Source organism: Artemia franciscana, chromosome 17 (assembly GCF_032884065.1).
Source record: "Artemia franciscana chromosome 17, ASM3288406v1, whole genome shotgun sequence".
Lineage (NCBI taxonomy): Eukaryota > Metazoa > Arthropoda > Branchiopoda > Anostraca > Artemiidae > Artemia > Artemia franciscana.
Window position 1 is genome coordinate 39,760,838 of NC_088879.1, and position 21,087 is coordinate 39,781,924.

A 21,087-nucleotide genomic window follows, 5' to 3' on the forward strand; every position below is an offset into this window, starting at 1 on the left:
CTCGCGAAAGCACTGAACCCCTCCCCCCAACTCCCCCAAAGAGAGCGAATCCAATATGGTTACGTCAATCACGTATCTACGACTTTTGCTTATTCTATCCACCAAGCTTCATCCCAATTCCTCCACTCTAAGCGTTTTCCAAGATTTCCGATTTCCCCCTCCAACTCCCCCCAATGTCAACAGATCTGGTCGGGATTCGAAATAAGATCTCTGAGACATGAATTCCTTCTAAATATCAAATTATATTAAGATCCGGTCACCTGTTCTTAAGTTAAAAATACCTCAATTTTTTCTAATTTTTCCAAATTAACACACACACCCCCCACCTAGCTCCTCCAAAGAGAACGGATCCGTTCTAATTATGTCAATCACGTATCTAAAACTTGTGCTTATTCTTCCAAGCGTTTTCCAAGATTTCGATTTCCCTCTTCCAACCCCTATGTCCCCGGATCTTAGTCGAGTCGAAAATGGAGTATCTGAGACATAAGATCCTTCTATATATCAAGTTTCATTAAGATCCGATCACCTGTTCGTAAGATAAAAATACCCCAATTTTCATGTTTTCCAAGAATTCCGGTTTCCCCTTCCAACTCCCCCTAAAGTCACAGGATCTGGTCGGAATGTAAAATAAGAGCTTTGAAGCACAAGATACTTCTAAACATTAAATTTCATTAAGATCTGATCACCCGTTCGCAAGTTACAATTACCTCATTTTTCCGAATTACCCCCCCCAACTCCACCAAAGAGAGCAGATCCGGTCCAGTTATGTCAGTCACGTATCTTAGACTTGTTTCTATTCTTCCCATCCAGTTTCATCCTGATCTCTAAGTATTTAGTATTAAGTATTAAGTATTTTCTAAGATTTCCGGTCCCCTCCCCCAACTGCTCCCCCCAATGAGCCTGGATCCAGTTGAGATTTAAAATAAGATAATCTGAGTTACGAGGTCCCTCTAAATATGAAGTTTCATGAAGATCCGATCACTCTTTCGTAAGTTAAAAATACAGTTAATAAGTAAGTCATTTTTTCTAGTTTTTCAGAATTAACCCCCCCCCCCCAAATTCCCCCAAATAGAGCGGATCCGTTCCAATTATATCTATCACGTATCTAAGGCTTCTGCTTATTTTTCCCGCCAAGTTTCATCCCGATCCTTCCACTCTAAGCGTTCCCCATGATTTTAGGCTCCCCCCCCAAACTCCCCCAATGTCACCAGATCCGGTCGGGATTTAAAATAAGAGCTTTGAGACACAATATCCTTCTAAAAATCAAATTTCATTGAGATCCGATCACCCGTTCGTAAGTTAAAAATACCTCATTTTTTCTAATTTTTCAGAATTAACCCCCCCCCCCCCTAACTACTCCAAAGAGAGCAAATTTGTGCCGGTTATGTCAATCATGTATCTAGGACTTGTTCTTATTTTTACCACCAAGTTTCATCCCGATCCATCCAGTCTAAGAGTTTTCCAAGATTTTAGGTTTCCCCCTCCCGACTCCCCCCCCCAGTGTCACCAGATGCGGTCGGGATTTAAAATAAGAGCTCTGAGATAGGATATCCTTCAAAACATCAAATTTCATTAAGACCTGATCAACCGTTCGTAAGTTAAAAATATTTCATTTTTTCTATTTTTTCCGAATTAACCGGCCCCCACTCCCCCCCCCCTAGCTAGTCAAATCGGGAAAAATACTATTTCTAATTTAATCTGGTCCGGTCCCTGATACGCCTGCCAAATTTCATCGTCCTAGCTTATCTGGAAGTGCCTAAAGTAGCAAAACCGGGACCGAAGGACAGACAGACAGACTGACAGAATTTGCGATTGCTATATGTCACTTGGTTAATACCAAGTGCCATAAAAATGCATAAAAATAAATAATACCTTGCGCACACAGCGCTCTTTACTTAGACAGCGTTTTGCGCTGCCTAAGATGACTATTTGTTAAATGTTAAAAGGTACGTCCTCTTTTTAATAAAGTTCAATTCAAAATAAAGCTCAAAATTTTTTATATTTTAAATAAACTTCAATTCAATCCGACTCTGATCCATTTGGTTTTTTCTTACCTCGAAAAAAAATGGAGCTACTCTAAGGAAACTATTCAAATCTTTCCCCGAATATAATTGAAGCGATTTAAAAATCTAGGAACTAGACCGACGACTTGTATCTATGTCAAAGGAACTTGAGTAATGAAGTACTCGGTAATTTTTGACAATTTTGTCAAAATTTAGCAGAAGTTCAAGTTTCAAACCGTGTGGGACAGAGAAGGTGTGTTTTTGCGACTTCTCAGCATGACTTACATGACTAATTTGTAGTAATACGATTAGGCAACCTAAAAAGCCGAGTTTAACCTAAAAATGGCTAGATTTAGATACTGCGTTTTAATATATATGATATTAGAATAAGAGTATTTATCTTTACCTTATCGGGTATTTCATCAAAGGTCATGTATTGAAACATGTCGTGGTTAAAGACACGCCCATATTGAGGTTCAATCCAGCATTCAGTAATCATATAAGATGATGGACGAGAAAGATAATAATCATCACGAGTTGAATTCAGAACATCTTCATCAGACAGACTGTAAAACCAAAATTTAATCAAAACGCAAAAATCAATGATATTTTTCTTAAAATATTTTAAAGTTGAAGGGCATAAAAGATAATAGACCAGTGAACATTTTACAAGTTGAGAGGCGGATTTTTTTTTTTTTTTTTACCAAAAAAGTTCCATTTTAGTAATAAAATAAAAAAATTGGGTCAGTTTTATGGTTTTGGTCTCCCATGGAAGAGAGTTACTTAAGCCATGTAATCATCACAGGTACGATCCACAACGATTTCATCAGACAGGATGGAAAACAAATCTATTTATAAGAAAAGAAAAATCAAAGTAGGTAAAACTTGCTACTAGAACCCCCTTATTTTTTTCGTCAGAAGAGTGAAAAAAAAATTATTCCAAAGATTGCAGAATTGGCACATATAAGGCGAATTTTACCTTCGAGTGAGGGGGAGGATAATGGATCAGGGACAGAAGTCTTGCCTGGAATTAAAAAAGACTTAAAATAAAAATCATGCTGCTTGATAATTGCAAAATTTCATAGTTGTATTTTCATTTACTTAGCACATTTCCTTCCTAGAATAATGCACAGGGAGCGTTTCAAGTCAAATAGCGCAACGAAATCTACTGGCAGCTAGGTAATTTTTGCTGACCCACATGCATGTTTTTGGTATAAATTGATGAAACTGCGAATAAAGTCAAGGCAAAACTGGAAGAATCTCCATCCATTGCACTGCCATTCTGAGGACACAATTTGTACGGATTGGCTAAACAAACTGAGAGCCTGTCTTTCCCTCCTCCAGTTTAAACGTTGCTAAAGTAGAGAATTCGATTATACATTGATCATTTGTAAATATTTCATTTTAGACTTTTCATAGATAATTCGTTTGAGACATCATTCCTTTATGTATAGTATTTCATATTAGGGCGACGACAGAATAAAGAAAGAAGGAGCAACAGTCAATTATTTTGATGGGATAGGGGTCCTGGAGCCTCGAAAATGGCATTTTTACACACCACGCTAATATGGATGAGGGGTTAATTTAAGCCATAATCCTTTATTTCAATGAATAAATTTTAACCAAGTATTCAACATGGGTACAGGGCGACAATGTTCCTCTTTGCATAACAAAAATTTTTTGCGCAAAATGTTAGATGTTATTCATGTACTAACTTGACGATAGGGTGAGGCAATGCGGGCATTCAATTTCTCAAAATGCATTAGTGACTGCAGCTAAGGGGATGGTAGTTCCCCATATTTAAGAAAATTTCTTTTTATTTTAAGTTTTAACGTCCCTCTTTAGTTTCATTTGAAAAAAATTGATTATTTTAGCATTCAATAACAGGAAAAAAAGTCGTGACAGGAAAATGCAGACGCTATTTAGTAATGGCACATTTGAGGACGCTTTCTGGGGCTATAATGAAAGAAAGGTTGAGATGGCTAGGCCACGTTCTACGGATAAAGGATGACAGATTACCGAAGATTGTCCTTTTTGGCCAACCGTCTTGGGCTACACGGAAAGCAGGTCGTCCTTGTCTGGGTTGGGAGGATGTCATAAATAAAGATTTAAAGGAAATGGGAACTTCCTGGGAGGGTGTAAAGAGGGAGGCTTTAAATAGATTAGGTTGGAGGAGGAGCGTGCGTAGCTGTGTTGGCCTCAGGCGGCTTGGTGCTGCAGTGAGTTATTAGTAGTAGTAGTAGTAATTGTGTTTTTTAAATATACATACCTATCTCTTCTTTTAACAGTTTGCGGGGGGAATAAAACATATTGAACAAGACAAACTGAGACATCGTCCTCGGCTGACGTCGATTTCTTCCAATTTGGCTTATCTATCTGCAATCAAAGTCAACAAGTCAACAAATAGACTTTACTGAGCCCTAAGAACGCTAATAATAATCTATCCTATTGTATACAAATCTTATTATATATATTACTGCATCAAACTCACAAAAACCAAGCACAGTTGACTCAGACAGCAATGTACTCGACTCCCGATTCAAGGCCATGAATTTGAGGCCGACACTAAGTTTTTTAATAGAAAATATTCATTTTTGGGTAAAATGCATTTCATGAGAAAAAATAGTTGCTAGACTTCTTCAAGCCTATATGGATTAAAAATACGGTTAAATGGAAAGGGGACGGTTAAATGGAAGGGGGACTTTTCCTTTTTATAAACAAGTATTTACAAAGTTAGAGTTCTGATGGGCTTACTATGTTTTGTTTCCCACGTCGACGAACTGAAACTTTCAAGGATAGTTATGTTGGTCTGGGGAGGAGGGTTAGGGGAGGTGGCAAGACGACTTCAAAGTTTGTATTGGGAACGGAATTTTCATTTGAACCTCACAAAATAGTATACACTGTTTTTTTTTTTTTTTTTTTTTTTCTTATTTATGTATGATGTCCGACAGGCTCTACCACTGGTAAAATACAATTGCCTACATTGGTAGCTCTAAAGACACTCATACAAAACCTACTTATATTTATATATATATATATATATATATATATATATATATATATATATATATATATATATATATATATATATATATATATATATATATATATATATATATATATATATATATATATATATATATATATATATATATATATATATATGTATATATATATATATATATATATATATATATATATATATATATATATATATATATATATATATATATATATATATATATATATATATATATATATATATATATGTATATATATATATATATATATATATATATATATATATATATATATATATATATATATATATATATATATATACCCAAAAGGCATAAAACAAACTAACTAGCCTCATTACCTAAGTCAATAGAGCTTTTGATCTATAAGGCATAAAGCCAGAGGGTTGTGTATGCGATCCTCACGTGCATGTAGCTTAAAACTGTTTATTCCAACCTCACTCAACTCAACCCTCGTTCAACTCAAATCTCATTTAATTGACCCCCAAGAGCATTTGATTAATGAGGGTTGAATTTCATGGGACTGAGTTGAATGACGGTGGGGTTGCATGGGAGTTGATTCAAACGGGGTTGAGTTGCATGTGGGTTGTGTTAAATGGGGGTTGGGTTGAACGACGGTTGAGTTGAATGGAGTTGAGTAAAAAGAAAGCTAAGTTGCAAGAGAAATGATATCCAAACTTGACGTTTTCCCACAATTATTGAGAATATATTCTTTTACAGGTAAAAAATCCGTTTCTTGAAAAAATTGATATTCGACTAAAATGCGCGTGTGATGGATACAGAATTCACTTAAGGCGATGGCGGTGGAGTTTTTCTCTTCATAAATGAGTAGCTGTAGATTAGTTTTAGTAAGTCTAACTTGTTTTGTCTCACGGCTGAAGTATTGAAATAAAACGTCCGGGGATTTTATAGAGACTGGGGGGGGGGCAAGGCACCTTTAAACTCTTTATCTTTTATTTAAGCTTCTCTGTTTATTGACATTTACGCCAAAAAGACCCAAAACCTCAATATTTTGGTGATCATTCATTACTTTTTTTTATATGACCTTACTCTCTCCCCAGAATAAATTCCCATGTGTCTCTCCTCTCTTAAAACTCAAATTTCACCTCTGTTCTGTTGATTCTAACAATAATACGTCACTTTTAACAAGAATCCGAAATCTTTCAGATCTGAATTCATTTTATATTTAAATTCTTAGCGTCAATAAGAACCTCTTATAAAAAAAAGGGAGATAGAATTATTCAGTAATTCGTTTTTGAAAAACAAAACAATAACAATTTACTTTCCTGATATCTTTCATGCACTAATTTATTGCAAGCAGTGAAGCCCGTGCGCTTTTATTTCTTCTCGCCGACAGGCTCAGCTTCTAGGAAAATTATATTGGAAGTCGTATTGATATTTACGGGGAGTCAACTTACAAAATCACCATATTTGGTCCATTATAGCTTTTTTAGTTTGTATGACTAAACTATATAGAATTGACTTGCCATAACTTGGATAAGAAATTGAAGAGTTGACACCTAATTTCCCACAAACTTTGAAATACATTTAATCTCTCATTTTGTGCCACAGAGATATTCAGTTTAATGCACCATCTGAAACCCTGAATTTTTTTATTAAAGCGAGCAGGATATTTCTTTTTATAGCTCTAGAAAGGCCAGTCCCTAAAATATTCAAACACGACTGCTTGGAAACGTTAAAAATCAGCTAAAATGAAGCATCATTTGAGTAATTTGGTCTGGGAGTTCCCTGCGGTTCTACCCGGTTTGATTGGAAACACCGACACAAGAGGAGTATTATTAAGTTGTCGGTACACTGAATATATAGTGCTTTGCTTAACGATTCGTAATAGATTATATTTTTCTTTATTTTAAACTAGCGTTTTATTAGCATTTCGAACTAGTGACCCATTTAAGCTACTCCATCCATTTTTACCTATATTGCTTCGGGAGTTCCATGAGGTGCTGGAAAAAAACGCTAGAAGGCCCTTTGTCTTTGAGATGGTCAACCGGCATTGAGACTAGCAAGTTCACTTTTATGGTATCGACTGTCAATAAAAATCAATAAAAGTAATAAGCGACGCTAAAGCTTAAAAAAAGAGAAATAGCCCATATAGGAGGGAGCACCTTTCTCTTTACACTAAATTATTTTGGCATAGCGCTCCAGGAATAAATGTGCTAATTTGGGCCAAGTTGCTTATCAAACAGTTCGTGGTAACGAACTGTAGTAAGGAGCGACCCGGCTCAATAGTAACCAAAACTCTAAAAAATTGAATTTTGATACCAACAGCTACATCAAAAGAATTGCATTTTAATGCTGATTTTAAATATATAAATTTCATAAAGTTTATTATTACCCATCAAAAGTTACGAGCCTGAGAACATTTGCCTTATTTTAGAAAATAGGGGGAAACACCCCCTAAAAGTCATAGAATCTTAACGAAAATAACACAACAGATTCAGCGTATAAGAGAACCCAATTCTAGAAGTTTCAAGCTCCTATCTACAAAAATGTGGAATTTTATTGTTTTTTTTTTTTTTTTGCCAGAAGGCAGATCACGGATGCGTGTTTATTTGTTTCTTTGTTTTTTTTTTGTTTTTTTTTTTGTTGTTTTTTTCCCAGGGGTGATCGTATCAACCCAGTGGTCCTAGAATGTTGCGAGAGGGCTCATTCTAACGGAAATGAAAAGTTCTAGTGCCCTTTTTAAGTGATCAAAAAATTGGATGGCACCTAGGCCCCCTCCCACGCTAATTATTTTCCCAAAGTCAACGGATCAAAATTCTGAGATAGCCATTTTATTCAGCGTAATCGAAAAACTTATAACTATGTCTTTGGGGACGACTTACTCCCCCACAGTCCCCGTGGGAGGGGCTACAAGTTACAAACTTTGACCAGTGCTTACATATAGTAATCGTTATTGGGATGTGTACAGACGTTTTCAGGGGGATTTTTTGGTTGGGGGGAGGAGATGGGAAGAGGGGGATATGTTGGGGGAACTTTCCATCGAGGAATTTGTCATGGGGGAAGAAAATTTCCATGCAGGGAACGCAGGATTTTCTAGCATTATTAAAAAAAACAATGAAAAAATAAATATGAAAAAGTTTTTTCAACTGGAAGTAAGGAGCAGCATTAAAACTTAAAACGAACAGAAATTATTACGCATATGAGGGGCTCACCTCCTCCTAATACCTTGCTCTTTACACTAAAGTATTTTTAGTAATTTCAACTATTTATTCTACGGCTTTTGTGATTCAGGGGTCATTCTTAATGAATTGGGACAAAATTTAAGTTTTAGTGTAAAGAGCGAGGTACTGACGAGGGGGTGAACCCACTCATATATGTAATCAAAATGTGAGAATACAAAAGTCCTTTACGTAAGCTATTTTGTAAGTTACGTATATCTTTTACTAATAAAAACATTCGTAAAAAATTGAAAGTTCTAGTTGCCTTTTTAATTAACCAATAAATCGGAGGGCAACTAGGCTTCCTCCCCTGCTTTTTTTTTCTCAGAATCATTCGATCGAAACTATGAGAAAGCCATTTAGCCAAAAAAAAGTAAATATGCAAATTTCGTTTTAATTATTCCTCTGCGGAGAGCCAAAATCTAAACATGCATTGATTCAAAAACGTTCAGAAATTACATAAAAAAACAAGTTTTTTTAACTGAAAGTAAGGAGCGACATTAAAACTTAGGCTAAAACGAACAGAAATTACTTCGTATATGAAAGGGGCTGCTTCTTCATTAACGCCCCGCTCTTTACACTAAAGTTTTTTACTGTTTTAAAAAGAATAGTTGAGAGAAAGAGTCAAACTTTAGCGTAAAGAGCGGGGCGTTGATGAGGAAGCAGTCCCTTTCATATACGAAATAATTTCTGTTCGTTTTAAGTTTTAATGTCGCTCCTTACTTTCAGTTAAAAAAACTTTTTTTTTATTTAATGACACTAATACATTCAGTCAAAACAAGGAGAGCAAATCGGTAAAAGAAAACATTACTGTACCCTAAGAAATGACGGGCTATATTTATTATATTAAATAAAAAAACAAGTTTTTTCAACTGATAGTAAGAAGCGGTATTAAAGGTAAACGAACAGAATGTAACAGGGGTTTTCCCTTCCTCGATGCCTCGCTCTTTACGCTCTCGCTTTTTACGAACGCTTCTCACTTTTTACGAACGTTTTCATTAGTAAAAATATACGTAACTTACGAATTGACTTACGTAGCGAACTTCTATATTCGTATGTTTTTATTACGTATATGAGGGGGTTCACCCTTTCGTCAATACTTCCCTCTTTACACTGAAGCTTGAATTTTGTCCCAATTCTTTAAGAATGACCCCTGAATCACAAAGGCCGTAGAATAAATGGTAGAAATTACTAAAAATACTTCAGCGTAAAGACCGAGGTACTGAGGAGGAGATGAACCCCCTTACATACGTACAATTTCTGTTCGGTTTAAATTTTAATGCTGATCTTTACTTCCAGTTGAAAATTTTTTTTTTTTATTTCCCCATTTTTTTTTTAATTTAAATAATGCTAGAAAATCCTGCACTCCTTTCATGGAAATTCTCTTTCTTCATGACAAATTAGGCCTACTCCATGGAAAGATCCTCCCACGTAACCCCTTCCCCCAGCCCCCTCCCGGCTAAAAAGTCCCCTTGAAGACGTCTGTACACTGCCCAATAACCATTACTATATGTAAACAATGGTCAAAGTTTGTAACTTGCAGCCCCTCCCCAGGGGACTGTGGGGGATTGTCGTCCCCAAAGACATAGTTTTTAGGTTTTTGACTAATCTGTACATAATACCTATCTCAAAATTTTTATCTGGTGACTTTGGAAAAAATGAGCGTGGGAGGGGGCCTAGGTGCCTTCTAATTTCACGACACTCTAGGACGACTGGGTCGATACGATCACCCCCGGGGAAAAAAAGAAAAAAAATAAAATAAACACGCATCCGTGATCTGGCTTCTGGCAAAAAATACAGAATTCCACATTTTTGTAGAAAGGAGCTTGAAACTTCTACAGTAGCGTTCCCTGATACACTGAATCTAATGGTGTGATTTTCTGTTCTATGACTTTTAAGGGGTATTTTCCCCTATTTTCTGAAATAAGGCAAATTTTCTCAGGCTCATAACTTTTGATGAGTAATAGTAAACTCGATCAAACTTATATATTAAAATCATCATGAAAATGTGGTTCTTTGGATGTAACTATTGGCATTAAAATTCCGTTTTTTAAGAGTTTCGGTTACTATTGAGCCGGGTCGCTCATTATGACAGTTCGTTACCACGAACTGTTTGATTATAGTACGCTTTTAATGCAAGTGAAACTTCAGCGTAAAGAGCAGGGGGACTGATATAGGTGAGTGTTCCCCTCAAGATTGATATGACTCAAAATCTTTATTCACTGTTATTTGGAGAACTTGCTGATTGCGTACATACCTGATCGATATCTGTTAGGTATCCCCACATGGTCCGACACGAACAAAAAAAGGCCCATAGCATTTATAGCTTCTATTTTAGAATAAATAATAGATGGTGCTTTTTCATAATGTAAAATGGATTTACTTAGTTTATAATTTTTTATATATAATTATCAGTTGTAATTAATAAGTAATAATGATTTAAGGTAAATTTATTTATAATTATTTGAATATAATTTACTTGGATATGCCTCATGACATTTATAGATAGTATTTTAAGCCAAATAATAGATAGCATTTATTGATGACACAGTCAAGGAAAGTAGGATGTTTACCTTCATTGATAATTCCAAGGCCATCGTTATCACACCATCGCTACAAACTGCAAACCGAAAGCCTTCAGAGAGACGCAGTCTGGAAAGAAAACATTCAATTTTATTTAAATTAAATTTGTATTTTGATCTGATAAAGCTAACGAAAAATAAAACTAATTTCTCAGAACTGCTTTTTTAAGGCCTATACATAATAATAAAGAGCTAAGACCACCTTCGGACTAATTTCTGGTGAGATTTATTGGATTAGCTAGATCTGACTAGTTAGTCAGAAGATTTAGAAGTTATTTAGAAGATATTGAAATTTTAACAGCTTATATTCGCCCAGTAGTGGCGCAGCAAGTTTGATGTCAGCTTGGTTATACAGGACCCAGAGTTCAACCTCTGCTGCAGCAACAAACTACAGGGCTCGGAACTTGATACCGGTGATGAGATTATGCAAAAGAGTTTCCATTACAGAAGAGGAAGAAGAAAGAAGCTCTTATTTCATCAAACAGTTCGTGGTAACGAACTGTAATAAAGAAGCGATTGGACCCAGTAGTAACCAAACTCTGAAAAACCTAATTTTAATAGTAATAGATACATCAAAATGATTGGCTTTTTATACTGATTCCAAATATATAAAATTCATTAATTTTGATGTTACCAAATCAAATTTTCCGAATTTAGATACACCACCAAAAAGACAGGGAATCTAAATTAAAATGCGAATGTCAGATTCAATATATCAGAGAACCCTACTGTTGAGATTTTAAGCTCCTATCTACAAAAATGTGGATTTCTGTATTTTTTACCAGAAACAAGATCACGGATGCGTATTCATTTTCTATATATATATATATATATACATATATATATATATATATATATATATATATATATATATATATATATATATATATATATATATATATATATATATATATATATATATATATATATATATATATATATATATATATATATATATATATATATATATATATATATATATATATATATATATATATATATATATATATATCTTTTCCTAGGGATCATTGAATCGAACTAATGGTTCTAGAAGATCGAAAAAGTGTTTAATTTGAACGGAAATAAATAGTTTCTGTGCCCTTTTTAGGTAACCATAAAGATTGGAGGCGGGTTACTAGCCCTGCTCCCATGCCCCTTTTCCCCAAAGACATCTAATTAAAATTTTGAGAAAGGCATTTATATCAGCATAGTTTAGAATCCTAATAACTAGGCCTTGGGGATGACATGATCCCGTAATCCCTAAGGAAATGCCTGTAAGTTAAGCAATTTGTCCATTGTTTACGTATAGTATTTGTTACTGGGAAATATGTAAAAAAAATTTAGGGGGATTTTCCTAGATGGAAGGTATCTTCTATGGGGAGAATTTTTCGTGGAATGGAAAGTTCTCAGGAAAAATTCCACACAGGGTTAGAGGGAAGGGGATTTCCTGGATTGATTTGAAAAACGTTCGGAAATTAGATAAAAAAAACATGCTTTCCCAACTGAAAGTAAGAATGAACTTTAAAACCGGGAACATACATCAATTATTCCGCATATAAGGGAGGGGGTGCCTATTTCTCGGCCATCGCTTTTACGCAAAAAGTTAGGCATTTTTCACAATTCTTTAAGAAGGACTGCTCAAACACAAGAGCCGTTGAGGTTGATTGAGAAGTATTTTTAAAGAACTTTTTTTTAGCTTTAACAGCGAGAGTTGAAGAAGAGACCGCCTCTCCTTATATAAGGAATAACTTCTGTTAGTTGTTTTAATGTTACTCCTTACTTTCAGTTGAAATTTATCTTCAATTTTAGCTAATGATTGATAACGAAGCTCTTTGGTTGGCTGGCCTTATTTAAATTCCTGGGCCAGGTTTATTATTCAGCTCTAAGCCGAGTCTTCATGATTGGTTAATACTTTTAGGTAGCTGTACAATTAAATATCTTCTATTTAATGTGGATTAGAGCCTGTGGATTGGAATAATTCAATAAGGCGTTGCGCAACATTTTTCCCCATCTGAGAGGGGATTTTCCCCCTCTCAGTTGGGATTTACTTCCCATCCTTTCAATTGGGAACAGCATCTATCGATTGCACCAATCGACGTTTTCCAATTTTCTTATGCTCCCAGGATACCTCGAAAATTTATTTTACAAAATATATTTTTTGTAAAATTTATTTTACAAAAAATATCTTATTTTTTCAATCACAAGAAAACAGTTTGGAAATGGAACTTTGGGTATCAGACATTGCTTTTGTTGTATCTTTGATGCTGGAAAAACCTATGTAGTATAAGCATCTGGTCTTTAGTTACAACCGAAACTCCAAATAAAAGAAATACAAAAATTGCTGAATCAAAGCCGAGGGATTACATCTTACAAATGTGGATTCAAACCTAAGAAAACGTCATTCAACACAACAATTTCGATGCATCATCAGATTCAGTATATCAGAGAACGAGAACCAAAATTTTTGGGAGAAAATTGAACCGCAAACACAGTTCGTGCTTAAGGTTGGGTCAAATCAATGTCACCAAGTCATCGGCATCTCGGTCATCGGCCATCTCGGCCATCCATTTAATACCGGCCATCAATTTAATGCCTGCCGTCAATGGCTCTTGGCCATCCATGTCTCTGGGCCATCCATTTAATGCTGCTTTTTTTCAAAATTGTATATGTACAAACATATACCTTCATTTTCTTTCATTGGTTCAAGTTTTACAGTATGCATTAAATCTAATCGATTTTTGAGGCCCTTTGAAATTTCTCCTTGCAACTACTTCTATCAATGTTATTTTTTCTTCTATGTCTTAGTCTCTTTCTTTCCTATCTTCCTCCTCTTTTTCTATCTGCCTCTTCCCTTCTTTGTTTCTTTCTTCTTTATTTTCCTCCTCTTTTCTTTCTTTTGCTATTCTATCTTCATTCATTATTTGTCTATAATCTTCCCTTTTTTCTGTCTACCTCTTCTTTTCTGGTACAATAACTAATCATTTGCGTAGCATCTACCTTGATTACTTTAGACCATCCCTATGGAAAGGTCATTCGGTACAGCAATTAAAAAGCCTTTTTCTTTCTTTTCTTTCTAAGGTTTAAAAAAAAAATTCTTAATAATACTGCAACACCAATAAGTGACTTCTCAATTGAATGAAAATACGTTCGACACATCCTCTACCCTACCTAAAACCCATCAAACGATCAAAATGATTTTGCTTAATCATGTATTATTATTAATAAGATAGGTAGTATTATTATTAAGACGGTTGGTGCAGTGAAGATGTTAAAAGTAGAATAGCCAACGACCAGGGTGTCATCATAGACCACGTAATGGCGAAGACGACCTCAAGGCTTGGATTTGAACTTAAATTTGGTGATCGCATCCTCTCGGATTCTAACGTTGCCGACGACCTGGTGCTCATGGCGGAATACATAGACCAACTGGTGGAAGCACTTCACATCTTACAAGAGGAAGTTTGCGTATCTAAAAGCAGAATAGCCAAGGCTCAGGGTGTCATCATAGACCACGTCACAACGAAGACGACCTCAAAGCTTGGATTCGGACTTAAATTTGGTGATTGCATCCTCTCTGACGCTGACTTTGCCAACGACCTGGCGCTCATGGCGGAATCTATGGACCAACTAGTGGAAGCACTTCACATCCTACAAGAAGAAGCTACGAAAGTAGGACTACAGGTCAACTGGGACAAAACCAAGATTATGATCGTTGATTCATCCTCTAGCATTGCCAACCATCCTGTGGCCCTGGACCAAACAACTATTGTCAACGTGGTTCAGCAGTTCACGTACTTGGGCTCTGTCAATGCTGCTGACGGCTTGCTTCTCCCTAAACTACAATAATGAATAGCCAAGGCATCTGCTGCTATGGGGAGGTTAAATCATTCCCTATGGCGGAAATTAAGTATTAGTCGAAACACAAAGCTGCAAATCTTCAACGGCCCGATTGGTTCAGTAATTCTTTACGGAACAGAAACCTGTCCGGCCACAATCAGAGCTCTCAAGACCGTAGACGTGTTCCAGACGAAAAGCCTTAGGAGGATTAAAGGCCTGAGATGGTTCGACTTCGTCAGCAACGAGAAGTTACTACAGACAACACAGCAGACACTATTTTACATCAAAATTGTGGGGTACGGTCACCTCCTTAGAATTCCATCACACCTACTTGCGAAAACTGTGCTGGACTTTAACCCCGCAGAAGCCGGCTGGAAGTGACCCCGCGGCAGACCAAAACATCGATGGTCCGATAGTCTTTCAAAATACTTGAAGTTAGCAAACATCAATGTCCACGATGTGCCATCGTTAGCTGCTGATCGCATCAGGTGGAGGAGGCTGACATCACTTTCTAAGTTGAGCCAAACTCGGTAGGAGACATAAGCCAAAGTAAGTCAAAGGGTATTTTTTCACAATTTAAAAAGTTTGGAACAATAGAAAGATGGGTCTACGAGCCAAGATAAGAATATTGGAAGCTACAGTAATGACAGCGGTCAAGTATGATTCTGAAGCTGCTAACCTCATTTCTTATATTAAACACACCAGTCTTATTCACGTACATAGCACTAATCACTAATCACATGAATAAGAATTTCACTAAAGCTTTTCTGTTAACGTAATCAAACGTTTCCTCATAATCTAGAAAAAACTGAGGACTAAAGGTGTTTCATAACTCTGGCAATTCTCAATTTTAATGTAAGAATAAAAATACGATCGACACATCCTCTACCCTTCCTAAAACCCATCAAAATGATCAATAGCTCATCAATAACACATCAATAATGTCCATCAATAACTCATCATTTGCGTAACATTTACATGATTACTTTAGACCAAACCTAGGGAAAGGCCATTCGGCACAACAATCCAAAGCCTCTTTTATTAGATTTTTACTTCAAATTCTCAATTCTGACCATCCTCAATCGTGAATGTCGATCTCTCAATCTGTATTTCCCATCTTAATATATTGACTGGGTACTTACAAGAATTGTTTTCCAAAATACATTATTCATATTATATCCTCGTTTCTCAATCACAAAAATAGTCAAGAATTAAAAATTCTCATATGATAAACTGTTTTATTGGTTACTTTGATGCTGACAAAAACTTTTTTGTACAAATAACTGGAAATCATGAACCCTTTTTCAACCCCAAAGAAAAAAACAAAAACTTACTTAATCAAAACAGCCAGAATTCGACCAATTGATGCCTCATCCAAAGAGCACTTTTCATCAGACTGCATTTTCCAAACCCAATGTCGCTTCTCTAAGAAACGTGACAACGACTCATTTCGACTCTGATTTGATCGGAGGTTCCGGGAGCTCCCTGGCTGGAGCCTTCTTGTGTTTATATGGGACTTCAGTTGCTTGTCAGTCCTATAAGAAACTTACCGTAAGATACGTAAACAAAAATTACACACAGCATTAGCAGATAGGGTTTGAGACCGTCGTGTTTGTATTAGTCCAAAAATCGTCAGTGAAATCCAAAACTGTTGAAACTCTGCTTATGGTGATTTATTATTTACTGGCGTGCTATCTTTTTACAGCCATTACTTTATCTTAGGTACCAACAGAACGTTTTTTTTAGCAAATTAACACGCTTTCATTAGTTCTTCTCTTTTCTCGGGGAGGGGGCCAGATAGGTGGCTCTCTGGCAATATATACGTTGCTATAATTCAAAGTTTAATTTCAATATTTTTACTTAAAAATCATTTGAAATCTCAAGTGCTTTAGGTGCCTGCTGGTATGTTAACTAATTTTAATATAATTCCCACCCTTTAAGAAAAGGGTTAGGGCTGTTCATGCTATTTTTTATCAAGGAAGGGGAGGGGAAACAGATTAAAGAAAATTAATTAATAGGAGGATATTTTTCGATTTCCAGACCTACCCTTTAGACCAATCTCAGGAGGACGAGACACTCCACAAAAGGTATGATGTCGCATTTACATTAAACCACCAATTTTTAATGGCTCGTAAATGTTGAATGGATAGCAAAACAATGGTGACACTAATTACTATACGATTATAGTCCTGGCAACAACTGCTTTTATTTGAATTATGCACACATAACTATGTTAAATAAATAAATTTTAACGAGCCTCACTTCGATTTAAGTTGGAATCAGTGGTCAATGACAAACACAACGCAGCAGTGTTATACTGCCGAATGTACTACATGACCATGTTGTTATCTACAGATGTCCCATATTTCCAAGACCCTGTTCGTCAACATTGCATAAAAAGTTTTAGTTTATCAAAAGTTTTAGTTTATCAAATTCTGAAAACATGCACTACCGCTACAACTAACGACATCTATCCATTTAAATTCTTCAAATCTTCTGAAGCAAGTGAAGATCTTCGTTTTCTGTTCGCCAAATCATGTTGCAGTTGAATCCCTTTGTTATATTTTTTACTGACAAACAGTCCGACTCATTTCCAAATTTGTCCAATTATTTCTCTTTTTACAACGATTTTCTAGCCTCTAGTAATAATAGTCAAAGCCCCAATGGCATTAACTTTTTAATTTTATGTGAAGCAATTAGGGCAGTATCTCTTTTTTATCAGAATTGCTAAACTGAACCGTGAAAATGAATAACCCGAACTAATTAGTTAAATTTGACAACGCTGTTAAATTTGACGCTGTCAAATTTAAATGAATTAAATTTGAGTTTTGCTGGTGAAAATTGAAACATTGGCAATTTGAAGATTCTGAAATACTACAACATCTTCAAAGTAAATGACTGTTGGCAGCATAAAGTGACATGAGAAAAGTACAGCAGAAAGTAGGGTCAGTTTCTTGGATATATAGTTCAGTCAAGGGTTGGCGCTTCTCAAAAGAAAATGTCTTGCGACGGGCGGGTTCGAACCAGGATCCTCAGCTTCCAGTAGTGGCTTTACCCATTGTATTGCCAAAAGCCAAAACATCTACGAACATTAAGCATACGCATTTAAATTACGAATGCAGCAGAATTCGCAGGCTAATAAAGAGCGACACAAAAAAACTAGATTGTTCTTCAGTAATAATCTTATGAAGCCATTTTCAAAAATCGCAAGACTAAATTACAATTGGTCCAATTACAACCATAGAAACGACTATTGTTGGGGCGAAAATTGCTATACAAATTTTTTTGGAAATTGCTGGAGAAAAATAAATTTTCGAGAGCAAAAAGTCTCACGCTGCTGCGGGAGGAACAATTGTTTCAGGATCCAGATCTTTCACAAAAAAATTCGAGTCAATGTCCGACAAGTTATAGAATATGGGTAAACATGGCGAAATTGCAATATTAAGATTAGAAGGGGCACCACAGAGGGACCAAGAACAATTCCTCAAATGTCAAAATTATAGCGGACTGTCTGATCTGAGATTATAGCAGCTGTGGGATAGATTTCGTAAATCCTGTGAAAGTGTTGTGTAAATGCAGCTTAGTTTGCAGTTTAAGCTGTTGAGTTATTTGACTTTTATACTTTTTCTTCGTCGTACTTCTCATACTTATTTTTCTCTTTTTTCTCCTCTATCATATTTTTGTTTGCCTAATTCCTTCTATTTTTCTTCGCCGTACTCCTCTTTGTGTATTCTATTTTGTACAAAGGACTGAAACAAACTATAATTAACATTTATTTCCGATTGATTTGGGGGAAATAAACGCCCTTGTGTATGCTTACAGTTATAATTTAGCGATGGTTTTCAATAACGTACCTCTGTGGGTTTTTAAAATTCCTAATGGCCAATTATAAGCCAAACAGCTTTCATTTTTGCAAGATTAAAAGCCAGTGGAAGCTTGTGACCGGCTTTAGATTTGGAAAACGGGGCACCCATCATATGAAAGTGAGTTTTATCCGAAAAAAGAACTCAAACAAGCTATAAGTCCAAAAGCCAGTGCCATAAGCTAGTGGAAGCTTGTGAAAGGCTTTAGATTTGGTAAACCGAGCACCTATCATATGAAAGTGAGTTTTATCCGAAAAAAGAACTCAAACAAGCCATAAGTCCAAAAGCCAGTGCCATAAGCCAGTGGAAGCTTGTGAAAGGCTTTAGGTTTGACAAACCGAGCACCTATCATATGAAAGTGAGTTTTGTCCGAAAAAAGAACTCAAACAAGCCATAAGTCCATAAGCCAGTGGAAGCTTGTGACAGGCTTTAGATTTGGAAAACCGTGCACCTATCATATGAAAGTGAGTTTTGTCGGAAAAAAGAACTCAAACAAGCCATAAGTCCATAAGCCAGTGCCATAAGCCATAAGTAGTGGAAGCTTGTGACAGGCTTTAGATTTGGCAAACCGGGCACCTATCATATGAAAGTGAGTTTTGCCGGAAAAATAGAACTCAAACAAGCCACGAGTCCGAAAATACTAAGAAAGTCCGCCGAAAACAAAAATAAAAACATACCGAAAACATAAAAAATTAACTGAATGAATGGGCTTGGTTTTAAAATGCAGCAAAATATACCATAAGAGGCAAATATTTAGATTTTTCATAAAGGGTGAGGCATCCCAACACATAGGGAGGGGGAGGCATACCGTTTCATTTTAGAAATTTCTTTTTTATTTATTTTTGATGACTTTTTAGGCAAAAACACATTTCATCAGGGAAAGAGAAGGTTGGGTGCTACCTAAACCCCTTCCTACCTACAAAATTGTCGACTTCGATGTTTATGTTGATGAAAAAGGTTAACAGATTCTCCTGTAATTATTATTTTAGCAAAAATAGGAAAAGTTTAGTACGTCATACTCATCTTTTAGTATAAGATAGGTTCTAAAATCGTTAGTGCGTCTTAACAACATTCTTAATAAGCAAACTTGCTTTCATTCATTTTATTTTTTCAATTTTTCATTTAATTTTTTATTTATATTATTCTTTACTTAAGGTTGCAATCAATCCAAGCAAACAAGATATGCTTGGCTTATTGCTCTTCGGTGCGAAATATTAACTTCAGTGAGTCCTCGGGCCATAACCTATTCAGAGTATAACAAGTCAAACCAACTAAATAATCAAGTTCGTCTGTAACGAAATAAAATTCATATTTAATAACTTTTAGGACCAGAGGGGTTATGTATGAGGAAGAGGACACGTCCCCTCCACCCTCCTCAACCTTTTTCTTGGCAGTCAGTAAAAACAAACAAACGTGTAAAATTGCAACAGACAGCAATAATTTTTTTGAGGTTACAGTAATTTCACAGTAAGTAGAACATAAGGACAAAAACACTGGGGTTTTATCGCACGGAGAGGATGTGTCGATCAAATTGTTAAAAAGGATAAGTATTTGATTCAGCCGATTCTTGATTAAGGCCGTGATTAATTGAACTGATGGAACTCGAAAATCCCATGTTAAAATTGAAAATTTATATTTAAAAAGTGCTCAAGAATTCATTGGCGGAAGATACCGCTTTTAATATCAGGCCGTAGCTTCTTGAAGACGCCACAAAATGTTAGCTAGGATTTTGCTTTATTTCCTCTAATTGCTTAGAAATCTTAAAAAATGTCTAGATCTTTTTCACAAGTGTACTCTATGAAGGATATTGCTTTTAGAACAAAATCGGTACTATCATGAGCAGAAGACAATTACCCGTAAGATGATTGCAACCATTTTTCGATGTATTTTCCTGTTTCGAACAGTCCCATAGAATATTTTCAGCAACCTGAAATTTTTACAAGATTTTGCCAGAAAGAATCGTTTCAAATCGCCCTAGAGACAAGATTGACAAGCTGGTGTAATTAACCTCCTATTTCCGCCAATGAATAAGTGCTATTTGAAGGATTTTTGACAATCGACGGTCTCTAGAGAATTGAGAAACAGAAGGCTACCCTAACTTCAATTTTGAACCTCGATGTTTTCAAGTTCACTTAATCACGGCCTTAAAGGTAGCATTATTGCATGTTATAACAGATAAGAACATTAAAGTGATAAGTATTACATAAGAGAATAACGTCGATATGGAATTTAAGTATGTGAGTTCGCAGTTTCGGTGTGGAATCAGGAGTTAAGCAGGGTTGTGTCCTATCCCTTTTATATGGATTATTTTAAATGAATTCGGCCTAAAGAGCACAGCATAGGCTATAGGAGTCAATGGTATCAAATGAGAAGGTGGAACCCTCCTAGACTTAGATAATGAGGATGATTTGAATGTCCTAGACAAAATGTTAGCAAAATGAATGAACGTTTGAGGGTGCAGGAGTAGATTTGAAATTTATTGCCAAGAGGACAGAGTCACTGAGACTAGGAATAAATGAAGGCGAAGAGGTTATGTTAAGTAACGATAAATTTCATCAAGCGGATAGCTTAACTTGCATGGG

At 35.7% G+C, this 21,087-nt stretch overlaps 1 protein-coding gene across 4 annotated transcripts in view; it reads right to left on the minus strand.

Moving 5' to 3' along the window:
• LOC136038230 (KICSTOR complex protein SZT2-like) overlaps positions 1 to 21,087 on the minus strand; it is a 330,409-nt gene that overhangs the window by 215,841 nt on the left and 93,481 nt on the right. For all 4 annotated transcript variants that reach the window (XM_065721331.1, XM_065721332.1, XM_065721333.1 and 1 more), the window contains 4 exons: positions 15,977 to 16,177; positions 10,797 to 10,875; positions 4,273 to 4,379; positions 2,410 to 2,569 (listed from right to left, as the gene is read on the minus strand). In XM_065721331.1, the coding sequence (XP_065577403.1) occupies positions 2,410 to 2,569; positions 4,273 to 4,379; positions 10,797 to 10,875; positions 15,977 to 16,177 (547 nt within the window). The remainder of the gene's footprint in view (positions 1 to 2,409; positions 2,570 to 4,272; positions 4,380 to 10,796; positions 10,876 to 15,976; positions 16,178 to 21,087) is intronic.